At 35.3% G+C, this 16,032-nt stretch overlaps 1 protein-coding gene across 1 annotated transcript in view; it reads left to right on the top strand.

The window, feature by feature from the left end:
* TMEM87A (transmembrane protein 87A) overlaps positions 1 to 16,032 on the top strand; it is a 35,164-nt gene that overhangs the window by 9,829 nt on the left and 9,303 nt on the right. The window contains exons 7-13 of the mRNA XM_012546340.3: positions 5,513 to 5,627; positions 6,284 to 6,345; positions 8,831 to 9,014; positions 9,482 to 9,581; positions 10,402 to 10,495; positions 12,116 to 12,184; positions 15,172 to 15,280. Of these exons, the coding sequence (XP_012401794.1) occupies positions 5,513 to 5,627; positions 6,284 to 6,345; positions 8,831 to 9,014; positions 9,482 to 9,581; positions 10,402 to 10,495; positions 12,116 to 12,184; positions 15,172 to 15,280 (733 nt within the window). The remainder of the gene's footprint in view (positions 1 to 5,512; positions 5,628 to 6,283; positions 6,346 to 8,830; positions 9,015 to 9,481; positions 9,582 to 10,401; positions 10,496 to 12,115; positions 12,185 to 15,171; positions 15,281 to 16,032) is intronic.

Below are 16,032 nucleotides of genomic sequence, written 5' to 3'. Positions count from 1 at the left end.
AGAAAATATGATATACTTGTCTTGTCCTTGGGTTAGTTGAACTTAAAAAGCTTTTTAGGGTTTTGTAATTTAAAGGTCTATCAATGTGATCTCTCTGTGTTAGGCAGTTTAAAAATAATAAAAAGTAAAGCAGGACCACACTGTTCTTGAAGGTCAGCCTAATGGCATCAAATTTGCATAGAATATAGTTCTACTGTCGTTTACTAGGAGTATTTAGTAGTCTGAGGTGGCTCTAGAGTTCTCTGGCCTTCTCTTCTAAGGAGCATTTATTTTTCTTTTCCTATAATTTAGCACAGTGCTCTCAAATGCTTTACAATTAACTGTTTTGTGGTTAGCAAATCTTTGCTGTATTGATTGGAAGAGCCTTTAGTAAGGGATCTTTTTGTCTAACCAGAGTCCCAAGTTTGTTTTTCGTTTTTTGCTGAGGTGATTGGGGTTAAGTGACTTGCCCAGGGTCACACAGCAAGGAAAAGTGTCTGAGGTCAGATTTGAACTCAAGTCTTCCTGACTTCAGGGATGGTGCTCTTATCTACTGCACCACTTAGCTGCCCCTCCAACTTAAGTTTTAATATTAGATTGTATTCAATAAATTATTTTTAAAAACCTCATGAACAGAGTTTTCAGAAGGAATTTAACTAAAATATCCTTTTTTGAAATAATGTTAATTGTGTGACTTTTGTAAGAATAGGACATACAGATTTGACACTTTGTTCTCCTTGTTGAAGGTCATAATATATCTCTACATCATTGTGGGAAAACTACTCTTCTAGTCATAGAATGTGGCCCAAGGTTCAGAGGTGCTTGGTGACTTAGAGTTTACACTCACATAGTAAGAGGTATTAAGCCTATACCCACCTGATTCTAAGACTAGAATGCTAACCGCTATGCCACATTGCCTTTCTAATTGTGATATGTGATGGGAACTCTGGACGGACTTGTGGGTCAGACTGCTTATTCTCAGGAATTGCCAGAAACTGTCTATCCAGTTCCTGTGGTCAGCCTTGATAGGAATGCACTTTTTCTCAGATTGTCTTTAAGATAGTCTTAACATCTCAATACACATCCTTATCATTCCCCAGATCCTGCTTTTATTTGCTCTTCCTCTCTCTGAGCTATCCAATTCCTTCCTGGTTCCTCCCCTTAAATTCCCTAAATCCAATCTTCCCCTCCTCTCCCTCCCTCCTAACCCCCCACCTCCCACCTGGCTTCCCTGAACTATAAAAAGTTATATCTCCCAAAAGCAGATTGGTCACTTAGTGTGATTTTAAGCCTTGCCTACTTGTATTCCTTTGAGTAATAAATAGCAAAATCTTTGTTATCTTTGATGGATGTCTGACTTGATTTCTTCAGATTATTTGAACTATTGCTCCCAAATCTATTTCATATTTCTAGTCCTGGTACCTTTATTACTAAATGCAGAGGCATTTAAGACTAATTGACTAACTTGTAAAAATCATGTGCTTATTCCACTTAGAATCATAAATATAGTTCTAATTACCATGTCTTAGGAAAGATCTAAAGGAGCAGTCTAGAATCGTATAGTTCTAAGAAACTACCACCTTCTCTACAAAATCAACCTTGATATTGATTGTTGTTACTAGCCGTGTTGTAAAATTTATTTTTTTATTTTATTTTTTATAATAGCTTTTTATTTTCAAAACATATGCATGGATAATTTTCCAGCACTGACCCTTGCAAAATCTTCTGTTCCAAATTTTCCCTTCCTTCCCCCATCCCCTCCCCTACATGGCAGGTATTCCAATACATGTGAAAATATATGTTAAATCTAATGTATGTATACATAATCCATACAGTTATCTTGCTGCACAAGAAAAATAGGATTTAGAAAGAAAAAAAAACCTGAGAAGGAAAACAAAAGTGCAAGCAAACAACAGAAAGAGTGAGAATGCTATGTTGTGGTCCACACATAGCTCCCACGGTCTTTTCCCTGGGTGTAGATGGCTCTCTTCATCACTGAACAATTGGAACTGGTCTTAATCGAGAGCCACGTCCATCAGAATTATCATCTTACAGTCTTACAGTCTTGTTGTTGCTTTGGATAATGATCTCCTGATTCTGCTCGTTTCACTCACCATCAGTTTCTGTAGGTCTCTCCAGGCTTCTCTGAAATGATCTTGCTGATTATTTCTTTTCTTTCTTTCTTTTTTTTTAAATTATAACTTTATTGACAAAGCATATGTATGGGTAATTTTTCAGCACTGACCCTTGCAAAAACTTCTGTTCTAACTTTTCCCCTCCTTCCTTCCACCTCCTCTCTTATGGAAGGTAGTCCCATACATGTTAAATATGTTAAAGTATATTAAATACAATATATGTATCCATATTTATACAGTTATCTTGCTGCACTAGAAAAAAGGTAAAAATAATCTGAGAAGAAAAACAAAATGCAAACAAACAATAACAAAAAGAGCAGAAATGCTATGTTGTGGTCCACACTCATTTCTCAGTGTTCTTTCACTGGATGTAGCTGGTTCTGTTCATTACAGATCAATTGGAACTGATTTGGATCCTCTCATTGTTGAAGAGAGCCACTTCCGTCAAAATTGATCCTCATATAATATTGTTGTTGAAGTGTATAATGATCTCCTAGTTCTGCTCATTTCACTTAGCATCAGTTCATGTAAGTCTCTCCAGGCCTCTCTTAAATCATCCTGTTGGTCATTTCTTAACAGAACAATAATATTACAAAGCATTAATATACCATAATTTATTCAGCCATTCTCTAATTGATGGGCATCCATTCAGTTTCCAGTTTCTTGCCACTACAAAAAGGGCTGCCATAAACATTTTTGCACATGTGGGTCCCTTTCCCTCCTTTAAGATCTCTTTGGGATATAAGCCTAGTAGAAACACTGCTGGATCAAAGGATATGCACAGTTTGATAACTTTTTGAGCATAGTTTCAAATTGCTCTCCAGAATGGTTGGATTTGTTCACAGTTCCACCAACAATGTATCAGCGTCCCAGTTTTCCCACATCCCCTCCAACATTGGTCGTTATCATTTCCTGATATCTGAGAGATGTGTAGTGGTATCTCAAAGTTATCTTAATTTGCATTTCTCTGATCAATAATGATTTGGAACACCTTTTCATATGACTAGAAATAATTTCAATTTCTTCATCTGAAAATTGTCCATTCATATATTTTGACCATTTATCAAACGAAGAATGGCTAAATTTCTTATAAATTTGAGTCAATTCTCTATATATTTTGGAAATGAGGCCTTTATCAGAATCTTTGAATATAAAAAATGTTTTCCCAGTTTGCTTTCCTTCTAATCCTGTCCACATTAGTTGTTTGTACAAAAACTTTTTAACTTAATATAATCAGAATTATCTACTTTGTGATTAGTAATGATCTCCAGTTCTTCTTTGGTCAAAAATTCCCTCTTCCTCCACAGATCTGAGAGGTAAACTATCCTGTGTTCTTTTAATTTATTTATAATATCATTCTTTATGCCTAGATCATGAAAACATTTTGACCTTATCTTGGTGTTACAGTGTTAGGTATGGGTCAGTGCCTATTTTCTGCCATACTACTTGCCAATTTTCCCAGCAGTTTTTGTCAAATAGTGAATTCTTATCCCCAAAACTGGAGTGTTTGGGTTTGTCAAACACTAGATTTCTATAGTTATTGATTATTTTGTCCTGTAAACCTAACCTATTCCACTGATCACATTGTAAAATAAAAAAAAAAAAAAATTTCTCTTTCAATCTCTCAAATTAATGTAGGTCAAAGACAAAAATAACCCAAATCATATATAACCTAGTATTCTGGGATATCATTCAGTTGTCAGTTGTTTAAGTGTTCACTGTGGGCCAGGCACAGTTCTGAGTACTGGGAATACAAAAGAGAGTCCCTATTTTCCAGGAGCTCGCACTCTAATGGGGAGACAACATGCAAACTTATAGATAGATAACATATATACAGCATAAATTGGAGATAATTGACAGAGGAAGGGCACTAGCATTAAGGGGGACTAGGAAAAGCTGCTTGCAAAGGTTTGGACTTTGGGTGAGACTTGAAGAAAATTGGGCAAAGTAGGAGGTAGAGTTTAGAGGAAGAGAATTTCAGGCATGGGAGACAGCAAGTGAAAATGTTTTAAATTGAGAAATGGAGAGTATTGTTTAAAGAATAGTAAAAAAGCCGATTTCATTGGATGAAGAGTGAAATATAAGAAGATTGAAAATGTGGGGAGGGGTCAGATTATGGATGGCTTTAAAAACCAAACAGAGGATTTTATATTTCATCTTAAAGACAATAGAGCCATTGGGGTTGGTTTAATTTGGTCAGACTTGCACTTTAGGAAGCTTCATATTTGGCTGTTGAGGGGAGATAGTCTGTAGTGAGGACAGACTCGAGGAATGGAGTGGAGAAGTCTTTTAGTCAGCCTAACCAGTGGGCACTTGCAATTGTCTAGCTGTGAGGCAGTGAGGGTCTGGATCAGGACAGTGGCACTATTAGAGGAGAGAGATTATAAAAATAGAAATAGTTAGACTTGATATCCGATTGGATATAAGATGAGGGAGGACAACACCTAAGTTGTGAGCTTAGATGACCAGGAGGATGATGACACTCTTGACAGTATTAGGGAAGGTAAGAAAAGAGGGGGGGGGGGGGGGGGGGGGGGGGGGGGCAAGATAATGAGTTCAACCTTGGACATGTTCAGTTTAAAATATGATATCCATTTTGAAATGTCTAAAATAGGTAGTTGGAGGTATGAGATTGAAGTTAGGAAAAAGATTAGACAAATACATTTGAAAATTATTTGCATAAAGTTCCTATCTATATGAAATGAAATAGTACAGAGGGTTAAGAGAAGAGGACCTAGGACAGTTCTGGAGGACACCTACAATTGGTGGCTATAACCTAGATGAAAATCCAGCAAAAGAGAAAGAAAGGAGTAATCAGAAGGAAAGCCAGGAGAGAGCATGATCTTGGAAACTATGAGAAAGGAGTTTCAAGGAAAAGGTGGAGATGGACAGTATTAGAGACTGAAGAGACTTCAAGAAGGATAAGGATTAAGAAAAGAACATTTAATTCAGAGATGAAGGGATCTTTTGATAACTTTGAGAGAGGATTATCAATTTTAGAATTGACTTCATTTAATGTTTCTAATTATCTTTATTTCTTACTGTAATTAGAAAATAGTAAATGCTTCTGTGTGGTTCAGTGCCAGGTGTTTTTAAAAAACCTATTACAATAAAAATAATCTTCTGAATTCTTGTTTTTTTTAAAATCATTTTGAAGCTAGTGTTTTATTCTTTGAGTGTGTGCATGTAAGTATATGTATGTACATGCATATATATATATATATGTATTTATATACACACACATATTATTTTCAGGCATTCATAAAATTTAATAGTAATGGACCAGAATAAAAGATTTTTCCCCTTGTATCTCTTTAAGTTTTAGTAATAAAATTTAGAGACTTGTGGGTAGCTTGTGTTCTTAATTTCTCACAGACTTAAAAGTTTTTTTTCTTCAGGCAACAAATGCTGCTATTAAAACTTGGCAAGATGGGCCATATATCTTCATTGTTCAGATTGGGATTTCATCCTCAAAGGAGTTCAAAGATGCACCACAAAATAAACTTTTTACCAGTAAGTTTCCATTCTTCTAATGCTTTTATGTTAATATTTAATAATTGTGTTTAGTATTTGAGTAATTTTGTTGCATGCATTGTTTAACTGCTGTAAGGAACAGAATGTCCAACTTCTTTATAGTAATTGTTTTTTATTCCTATCCTTGTAAAGAAATTTTGCATTTCAATACAGAGTAAGGGAAAAATGAGGTTCCAACATTAATGAAACTATGATACTGCTCTTAAGACTCTCGAGACTTAACACTATCTCTTTATAACTGTTGTCAAATGTTCCTATGAAGGGATATTCCTCTTGTTCTCAAGGGTGTTCATTTCTGTAGGATGTTGGTGCTGTGCTCTCTTATTTGTTTCCCCCTTTTGGTCTTAATAGTCCAGTGGCTTAACTCAACATGGATAGTTTTGTTTGATTTCTACTTAGAGAAATTTGCTTCTGATTAAATGATAAAAAATGAAAACATACCTGGTAACAATGTTTTTACTTAGCAGGAGTATTACTGCTAATGATTACTGTTATGTGTGTTAAATTAAATTTATTAGACCAAAGCAAATAGTTTCATAAGAGTTTATCTGCTTATGTCTTGGTAATATAAGGATGATATTTTTCATCTTCCTACAATCTCTTTAATACTGGATTTTGTTTTGTCTTTGTTTCAGTGACTGTGGAAGTGAAGGGTCCCTATGAGTACCTCTCTCTTGCAGAATATCCCCTCATGATTGTAAGTAAAGTAATATTATTTAACTCCTGGACAGAATGAATTAATTCAGCTTGAAAATTTGTCAGATGTCCTGTGTAATGCTGTTACACAAGACTTTTCTTTTTTTAAATTTTCCCCAGTTACATGTAAAAACAACACTTTTTTTTCTGGTTATACATGTATATTCTTTTATATATTTTTATATATGTATACACACACACTTACTTCCTTATGAATCATGTTTGGAGAAAAAAATCAGAACAAAAGGGGAAAACCAGTTTTGAGAGAGGAAAAAAAAAACGAATAAAAAGAAAAAAAATGAACATAGCATATGTTGATTTACATTTAATCTCCATTGTTTTCTCTCTGGATGCAAATAAAATTTTCTATCCAAAATTTATTAGGATTGTTTGGAATCACAGAACTTCTGAGAAGAACCAAGTCTTTCATAATTGATCATCATATAATCTTGCTGTTACTATGTACGATGTGTTCTTGGTTCTTCTTGTTTCACTCAGTATCAGTTTATGTAAATCTTTCCAGGCTTTTCTAAAATCATCTTGTTCATCTTTTTTTATAGAAAAGTAATATTCCATTACTTTCATACACCATAATTTATTATGCCATTCCCCAATTGATGGGTATCTATTCATTTTCCAATTCTTTGCCATCACAAAAAAACCCCCAAAAAACCTGCTGCAAACATTTTTGTACATGTGGGTCCTTTTCTCGCTATGATTTCTTTAGGATACAGATCCAATTATAGCTAATTCTTCAGTTATAGCACTGCTGAATCAAAGGGTATGCACAATTTAAAAAAAAATAATAGCTTTTTATTTTCAAAATACATGCAAAGATAGTTTTTAACATTCACCCTTGCAAAACCTTGTCTTCCAAATTTTTGTTTCTCCTTTCCTCCCATCCCCTTCCCTAGAAGGCAAATAATCCAAAATAAGTTAAACTTGTGCACGTCTACATTTATCGTGTTGCACAAGATCAAAAAGGGGGAAAAAAGGAGGGAAAAAACAAGCAAACAACAACAAAAATAGTGAAAATACTATGTTATGATAACATATTCAGTCTCCATAGTTCTCTTTCTGGATTCAGATGGCTCTCTCCATCAGAAGTCTATTGGAATTGGCCTGAATTACCTCATTGTTGAAAAAGAATCAAGTCCATCAGAATTGATTGTTGTATAATCTTGTTGTTGCTGTGTACAATGTTCTCTTGGTTCACTTCACTTAGCTTCAGTTCATGTAAGTTTCTCCAGGCCTTTCTGAAATCTTTTTTTTTAATACAGAGGGGTATCAGCATGACAGATTTGGATATTTGTTCTTTATGAGGTTTTATATTCTCTTAGATAAACCATTCTCACCTGATATGGTTTTTCTTTAATTCAGTTTTATTTTCAGTTGCAAGTTCTCTCCCTCTTACTACTCTCTTTCTTACTTATTGAGAAGGCAAAACTATTACAAACACTATAGTCAAGGAAAATAAATTCCTGCATTACATGTCCTACTTGCATGTTTCATCCTGAGCCCTCTGGAACTGCATTTGGTTCCCTTGTCTTTATCAGAGTCTCTTAATCTTTAAGAATTTTTGTCTTTAAGTACTGTTGTTATTGTATAAATTGTTCTGCTTCTGCTCACTTTTTGCATCAGTTTATGTCTCCCCAAGTTTTTCTAAAACCATCTCCTTCTTTCATTTCTTATAGCACAATTGTGCATTCTTTCACATCCATGTGCTATAATTTATTCAGCCATTCCCTGTTGGTGGGCAGCGCTCTTGGTTTTCACTTCTTTGATACCATGAAAAGAACTACTGTTAACATTTTTATACATACAGGTCTTATTTCTTTTTCTTTAGTCCTTTTGGGATATAATCCTAGCAGTGGTATAATTAAATCAAAGGGCATTTTTCTTTTTATCCTCTCCTTTTTTTCAGTTACCAATTCATTTTGTTTCATTACTCTAGGTTGAAGTCAACTTTGCCAAGTCCCTTTTCCACCTTAATGTTTACTATTTTCATGTATTTTTAGACTTACTCAGAGAACTACATTTAATGAAAGATTGAAATTGCCCTTGATAGCAGCATACTCATGTGGTCTCCCTCTGTGAAGAGGAAAGCACAGCTTCCCTATATTTGAATTGGTGTAGGCCAGAAAAACAATGATTCTATAAAGACATCTCCTGAATGTCTTGCATCAAGTTTATGTTTTGCTAAAGATACGTAGCTGTGCTAACTTTAGAAATTTGGGAGGGGGGGTGAGGAGGGTGGGCTAGGGAGAGTGAGCTAGGTAGTGCAGTAGATAGAGCACCAGCCCTGAATCCAGGAGGACCTGAGTTCAAATCCAACCAAGACACTTAATACTTTCTACCTGTGTGACCCTGGGCAAGTCACTTACCCTTAATTGCCTCAGCAGCAACAACAAGCAAAAAAGATAATAGAAATTTGGAATGACCTCAACCTAATTTGCCTGTTTAACTCTTATCCACCTGCGTGACAGTTCTTCATGGTGATGTGTATCGTGTATGTCCTGTTTGGTGTTTTGTGGCTGGCATGGTCTGCTTGCTACTGGCGAGATCTTCTGAGAATTCAATTTTGGATTGGTGCTGTTATCTTTCTGGGTATGCTAGAGAAGGCAGTCTTCTATGCAGAATTCCAGAACATTCGCTACAAAGGAGAATCTGGTAAGTGAGTGTAAGGATTTTTAATTCTTTGGGAGTGATTAATAGGTGGTGTTTTTAGGAACTTTCCTGGGGGATAATAGTATGAGGATAAATTCATATCAACTCTGAATGATTTATGCAAAATCACTTGATTATGGAATCTTTGGGCTTGGTATGAAATATACCTTATGTCCACAACAAGATGAAATGTCAACAGTGATAATGAAAATTTCAAAAGAAGAAAGTGAATAGGAGCTGAGTTGGAGGGGGAAGGTTGGAATTTTTGTGAACGTTTTTTGAGAAGTGTTGATTGTGTAGGTGAAGTCAAACTCACTCTGCAGTGCCATAAGTGGTATCAGCCTAGATGACTTTAAAGAAATTTTCTTCTTCCTAGGAATAGTGGCTACTTTTTCTGAGAATGTTCATTAAGGATCCACATTTACACACATTCATTATTTTCCTTTTCTCTTGCGTTCTTTTCCCTTTAGTCCAAGGTGCCCTGATTCTTGCAGAACTGCTTTCAGCTGTGAAACGATCCCTGGCTCGCACTTTGGTCATCATAGTCAGTTTGGGCTATGGAATAGTCAAGTGAGTAGCAGCTTCTTATAAAAGTGCAAAGCCCCTTTACAGTGAAGGAATAATAAGAACTGGGAATTTCTGATTCCTGGTGTGAGATCTTGGAGAATAGTTGGGATGGGGAAGGATTTTGCAACTACCATGAGGTGTAAATGGTCTTTAAAAAAAGTGGTCTCTCAAATTTTTCATCATGTATTTGTAAAAATTAGTAGAATCTCTGTCCCCTAATAATTGCCTTTAATTTATTTTGTGTGTTATTTTTTTATATGTAATTCTCTCCCCTATTACAGTGTGAACTCCATGAGAGGTGGGACTTTCTTTTTTTCCCCCCACATTCCCAGATACTAGCAAGGATTCCCTATCTTTGGAACATAAGAGAAATTTATAATGTATTAGTACAGTATTGAGCTTTTATTTAGCAAAGTGAGTTTACCTCCATTGTATAGGACACCACTTTTACTATACTGTTGAAATGGTGTGAAATCAATAAAAACAGATCTTTTTAGGTCTTAGGTATGTATGGCCCCAAACTCTCCTTTTCCAAGTAGAACCCCTAGAAGGAATTTTGGTATTTGGTTGGGATTTGAGATTGTTACCTCAGAGGGATGTTTGTAAAGTACAGTGTTTGGAGGCTGTCCATATAAAATCATTATTTTCTAGTCCTTTGAGTCTAATCTGCTTTTCTACAGCGGGATGAATTTATTTTTCTCTTGGTGGGACAAAGTTTGGCAATTAGCTGAATCTTATTTTGTTTCAGGGGAAACAGATTATACTATTATACTCTTGCACAGTTTTATCTTTTTTTTTTTTTTTTTTTTTTTGCCCTCTCTAGGCCTCGCCTTGGAGTCACTCTTCACAAAGTAGTGGTGGCAGGAGCTCTCTATCTTTTGTTTTCTGGCATGGAAGGTGTCCTCAGAGTTACTGGGGTCAGTAACTTCTTAATCTGAGTTTTCGTGGTCAGCACAGGTATAATTTGTCTCTGTCCTTAGTGGGTGCAATGGGTTGTTGAAGAACACGGCAAAAAAGGGCAGAGGAGATTACTTTGCTACATAAATCCTTGGCTCAAATGTTCACAGTCTTTCTTTCCAGTCTTCCTTTCGAATCATGCTTCTTATGAACTACTTGAGTGAAAGAGTGAATGGTTCCATCCTGTCCTGTCAAATGAATTACTCTCTATCTCTTTCTCTTTGATGACAACAGGACTCTTTCACTCTTGTGGCACTGTGACAGATCCTAAAACTGTGTTGCTGCTGGTTCTGTTTGACAGTGAAGCTTTTCATTATGAGATAATGATGCATTTTTCTCTTGTCTTTTTTCTTTTCAAAGCTGTTCTTAAACTGCATCTAATTAAGCTTCACAATATCCTCTGAATTATTTAATATTTATCCTCATTTAATAGGGAAGGGGGAATTCTTCATCCTTTGAGTACTGCGGTTTATTTGAGAGAAAGACAGAAACTGACCTTTACTGAATAGGCTTTTACTTTCTTGAATGGGAAGGGGACATGGGACCTGCATATACTGCTTTCCTTAGTTCATTCTTACTTGTTTCTTCAGTCAGACATTTATTTGGATGGAAGGAGAAAATGCCCCATCATATGCATTTAGAATCATACAAACTCAACTCTGCCCCCAAGAATTTTGGCTATAGGGGGTTTCAACAAAAGTTAGCCCTGAAGAAAGTGTCTTTGAGATATGTTTTAAGTCTTAAGTGTATTTCACTGTTCACTGTCAGCAAGTTTTCCATGGACTTTTAGAATCTTTAACCCCTTATCCTTTTACATTTTCTTTCTGCTTCTCTTGCTTTAGTCTTTTCACGGTCCTTTGGCTCTGATAGCAAACCTGGCCCTCTCTGCGATTGATGCCTGTATTATTTTATGGATATCCTTTCAGTAATGTCCTGAATATAGAGTAAACAATTAGTCTACACAAGAAGCTGCTTTTTCATGAAAGGCTAATGCTACCAGAATCAACCAGATCATAGCATATTTTGTGTTTGCAAATGAAATTAATGTCTTAATTTTAATTTGTGTCTCTGGAAAACTTGCATATTTCTTGTTCTTTTTGAAATGATCACGTATTTCTTTTTTCCTAATATGAGAAGGGCAAAACAACATTTCATCTAGAAATGCAGAAATTTGAAGTACCAATAGCCTGTTTTTATTTCCTTTTTCAGTCTTAATGACAGTGAAAGAGAAGTGATGGTTTATAGGAATTATGTACTAAGACTTTTTCTGTTGGTTGAGTTACTCCATAATACATCTATGTTAGAAATAGCTCCCTTATCACTTAGCAGAATGTTGTTTTATTTTGAGGAGTTCTCATCTGACATGAAATGTTAATAGAGAAATATGCATAGTGAAAGTTTATGAGAAGGGATAAGAGGTGGGTTCTATTTGCTATCATTTAGAATAAGTGCAAAAATAGTCTTGACTACATTAGGATTCGGTGGTGATTTGCTCATATGTATTTAGAATTATGTGCCAGTTTCTTTCCTTTGTCTATCCAGTCATCTCTTTCTTACTACCTTTTTCTCTTTGTCTCCAGGCCCAGACTGACCTTGCTTCCTTGGCCTTTATCCCCTTGGCTTTCCTAGACACTGCCCTGTGCTGGTGGATATCCTTCTTTATTGGCTTAATTGATGGAGTCCCATTTCCACCTCCTACCCCCATGCCCCCACCTCAAGTTGGGTTTTCATTTATCTTTCCACAACGTCTTTACCAATTGATTACCTTTTAGTACTGGAGACAGGGTTTTATTTAGGTCTTCCGGCTTTGATAGTCCAGGTAAGCAGTTATAATCTCTTATTGTGTCAGAAGGTAGGGTACTGGTACTTGACTATAAAACAGGAATGTGAACCAGCTTCTAGCTTTTTTTTTTTTTTTTTTTTAGTGAGAATTTTTGTGAGTGTTTCACTTTGATTGTGAATTTTCAACTGTGAAGCCAACATGATATTTGAACAGTTGTAGAAAGAATTAATAGCTTCGAGTTAGTGGTTGTTACCTTTAGATTTGGTAATTCACTTTGTGAGAGGACATGGAAATTGTGAAAATGGACCAACTTAAATATAGGGTGTCTTGAGGAGCAGGAGGTTGATTTGACAATTTTAAAACCTTATGTCAGTTTAGAGAAGGTTAAAATTTCTAAACAGGATGTATTGCTTGCCTTTAAAGCTGACTTAAGATAGTGCTCCAGAGTGAACAATAGTTTATTTGCACAGTATTAGCAAGAGGTTAATAACCAGTCTGTTCTTTGTAAGTTTGTTTTTCTGGTTTGTCAGGGCTATTATATGTATTCAGTTTGGATGTAATTTTTAGTTAGTCGTCTTTGTGTCTGACATTTTGTGAAGATGTGTAATACCTTTCTCTTGACTAGCTTGTAGTGTAAAGTTGAAAATAAATGGCTTTGTAAGTGCTGTTAACTTTGGTGCATTGCTATCATTAAACATGTTTTGAAATAAAAGTACATTAAGCAAGAGAGGTTAAGGCAACACGCATTTATTAAATGCTTACTATGTGCCAGGCATTGTGCTAAGAGCTGGGCATAAAAGTACAAGCCAAAATAAGAAAAAACCGGCTCTCACAGAGTTTATATTCTAATGGAGGAAGATAATATATAAAAAGGAGTTGAAAAGCAAGGGAGTAGAGAGAATTCCAGGAGGAGGGATGGTACCATATGTCCAGTTATATATCTAGCTCAGTAGTTTTCAAAGTATAGTCCAAAAGGAAGTATGAACTGGATGATATTTCCTTGTAAACTGAAGTAAATTGGGTCCATATGGCCAGATCTGTATTTAGCTTAATGGTTTTCAAAGTGTGGCAGGGTCAAGGACTGGTCCTTTTCACATAACCAGAGATACTTTAAATGCCTATTAAAATTCTTAGCTTAAAAGTACCCCAGACAATGCCTTGGAGAATCCCAGATTCCCAGTGTTGTGTGTGTGGGGGGGGAGGTGGGGGCCTGGGGGGGGGGTTAATATTGATTATTATTAGTTCTTTTTCCCTTTTATTTTTTAAAACTATTTTATTTTCTCAAACACATTAAAAGATAGATTTTTATATTCATTTTTGTAAGATTTTGCGTTCCAAATTTTTCTTTCCCCTTTCCCAAGACAGCAAGTGATCTGAAATAGATTAAATATATGCAGTTCTTTTAAATATATATATCCATATTTGTCATGTTGTGCAAGAAAAATCAGACTGAAAAAAAAGACAAACAAAAGGTGAAAATACGATGTTTCAATCCATATTCAGTCTCCATAGTTCTCCTTCTGAATGCACATGGCATTTTCCATCCTAAGTCTATTGGTATTACCTTGAATCACCAAATTGTTGAGTAGAACCAAGTCCATTAGAGTTTATCATCACATAATCTTGTTACTGTGTACAATGCTCTTTCTTTTGGTTCTGTTCCCTTCATTTAGCATCAGTTCATGTAAATCTTTCCAGGCTCTTCTGAAATCAGCCTGCTCATAATTTCTTTAAAAACAATAATATTCCATTATATTAATATACTGTAATTTATTAAGCTATTCCCCAAATGATGAGTATCCATTCAATTTCCAGTTTTTTGATTCTACAAAAAGGGCTGCTACCGGCATTTTTACACATGTAGATCCTTTTCCCTTTTTTATGATCTCTTTGGGATGCAAACACAATAGTGAGACTGCTGGATCAAGGGTATGTAGTTTTGTAGCCTTTGAGCATAGTTCCAGAATTGCTCTCCAGAATAGTTGAATCATTTCACAGCTTGACTAACAATGCATTAGTGTCCCAGTTTTCCCATATCCCCTCCAACATTCATCATTTTATTTGCCTGTCATCTTAGACAATCTGAGGTGTGTAGTGGTACCTCAGAGTTGCTTTAATTTTTAATAGGAGACCTTTTTTGATCCCTGTAGCTATTAGTTAGGTCAACTCAATAGACAATAAGTGCCTAATGTTTGGCAGGTACTTTACCAAATACTAGGGGTATAAAGCAACGAAAAAGATAGCAGTATCCTCATGGAGCTCACAGTTTAGTGGGAGAGACAGCATGCCAGTAACTGTACAAAGCATATATGCCCAAAATAAATTAGAGATAATGGCAGAGGTAGGTCCTAGGATTAAGGGGGATAGGAAAGGCTTCTTAAAGGTAGATTAGTATCTTTTCTGTCTTTGTTTTTATCACATGTTTAGTTCTTTGTTTACCTGTTGTATTCTTCAAAAGACTGTAAGCTTCTTGAGAATCCCTAGTGCCCACCATACAGTATTTACTTAATAAATGTTAAATTGAATATTTTGAATTTACTGCTTATGTTTTTTTTTCTTCATCTCATTTTCTTCTCGATTTTGATTTCTACCTCTTTTTCTTCCTTTTTGTGTTTCTTCTTTTTTCACATTTTTTCTTTGTCTTTCTTGATTCCTAATTGGTATGGCATTGAATACAATATCCTCTGTTAATTCTGTCAAATTTTGGTGGTATTTCTTTGTGATGATAAATGAGAGCTGGTAGAGATAAGGTAGGGTGTGAGGGATTTTTTGGCCCACAAGCCAAAATTATTGAGAAATGGAAATCTATTCTGATTATTTCATCCAATTTTGACTTCCTTGACCTACTAATACATATTCATCAGCCTGACTCAAACAATGAAGCTTCTAAAACTTCGGAGGAACATTGTGAAGCTCTCTCTGTATCGCCATTTTACCAACACTCTCATTTTAGCAGTTGCAGGTAAGTCATGGTGGGTTTTTTGGTGGTGGTGTTTGTTTTTTTTTTTTTTGTTTCCCTCTAAGTGAGATCTATCCAGGGATTTTTAGGCTCTTGCTGTATTATACTGTGATGGGAAATTCATGGACTACAGGAACAAGAAAGAACAATAGGTATAAAGAATGTATAACTTCTAGAGTCAAATGATTTAATTTAAATGTATGAAGGAATGTAATTGCATTCTTAATATAGAACTCTGTGAAAATGAAATGTAAAGAATTAGGATGGCTAACTTGTCATCAATCTCGTGGTAGGGCTAATAGGTGGAAAATTCTTCCTCCCCTCTTAACTATAGATGCCTTCTGAAATTTTCTTCTCTGACTGAGCTTATTTAGTTTCATGACTTCAGTTCAGCCCTTTGTGATGAACAAAGTTACCTTAATATATAGCTCCAATTCTTTTTTTTTAAAAAAATTAATTTTATTGATACCTTTATATCATCTTTGTTTCCAAATGTATCCTTTCTTCCTTCCTTACTCATTGAATCATCCCTTGTAACAGAGAATGAAAAAAGAGAAAAAAATATTTCTGAATTAAGTAATATATTGTCCAAATCTGACAGTACACACGATGTTCCACAGTAAGAAAGAAGGTATATGCTTCAGTTGAATTAACAAACATCTGTACAAGGCACTAGCCTGTTGAGGATATTCTCCCAGGCCTAACTTCTTCACTTGTACTTGAGATTCATATTTCCATCTTCCTAAAAGTCATTT

This window comes from Sarcophilus harrisii, chromosome 2 (assembly GCF_902635505.1).
Source record: "Sarcophilus harrisii chromosome 2, mSarHar1.11, whole genome shotgun sequence".
NCBI lineage: Eukaryota > Metazoa > Chordata > Mammalia > Dasyuromorphia > Dasyuridae > Sarcophilus > Sarcophilus harrisii.
This window is presented reverse-complemented; position numbering and strand designations above follow the sequence as displayed.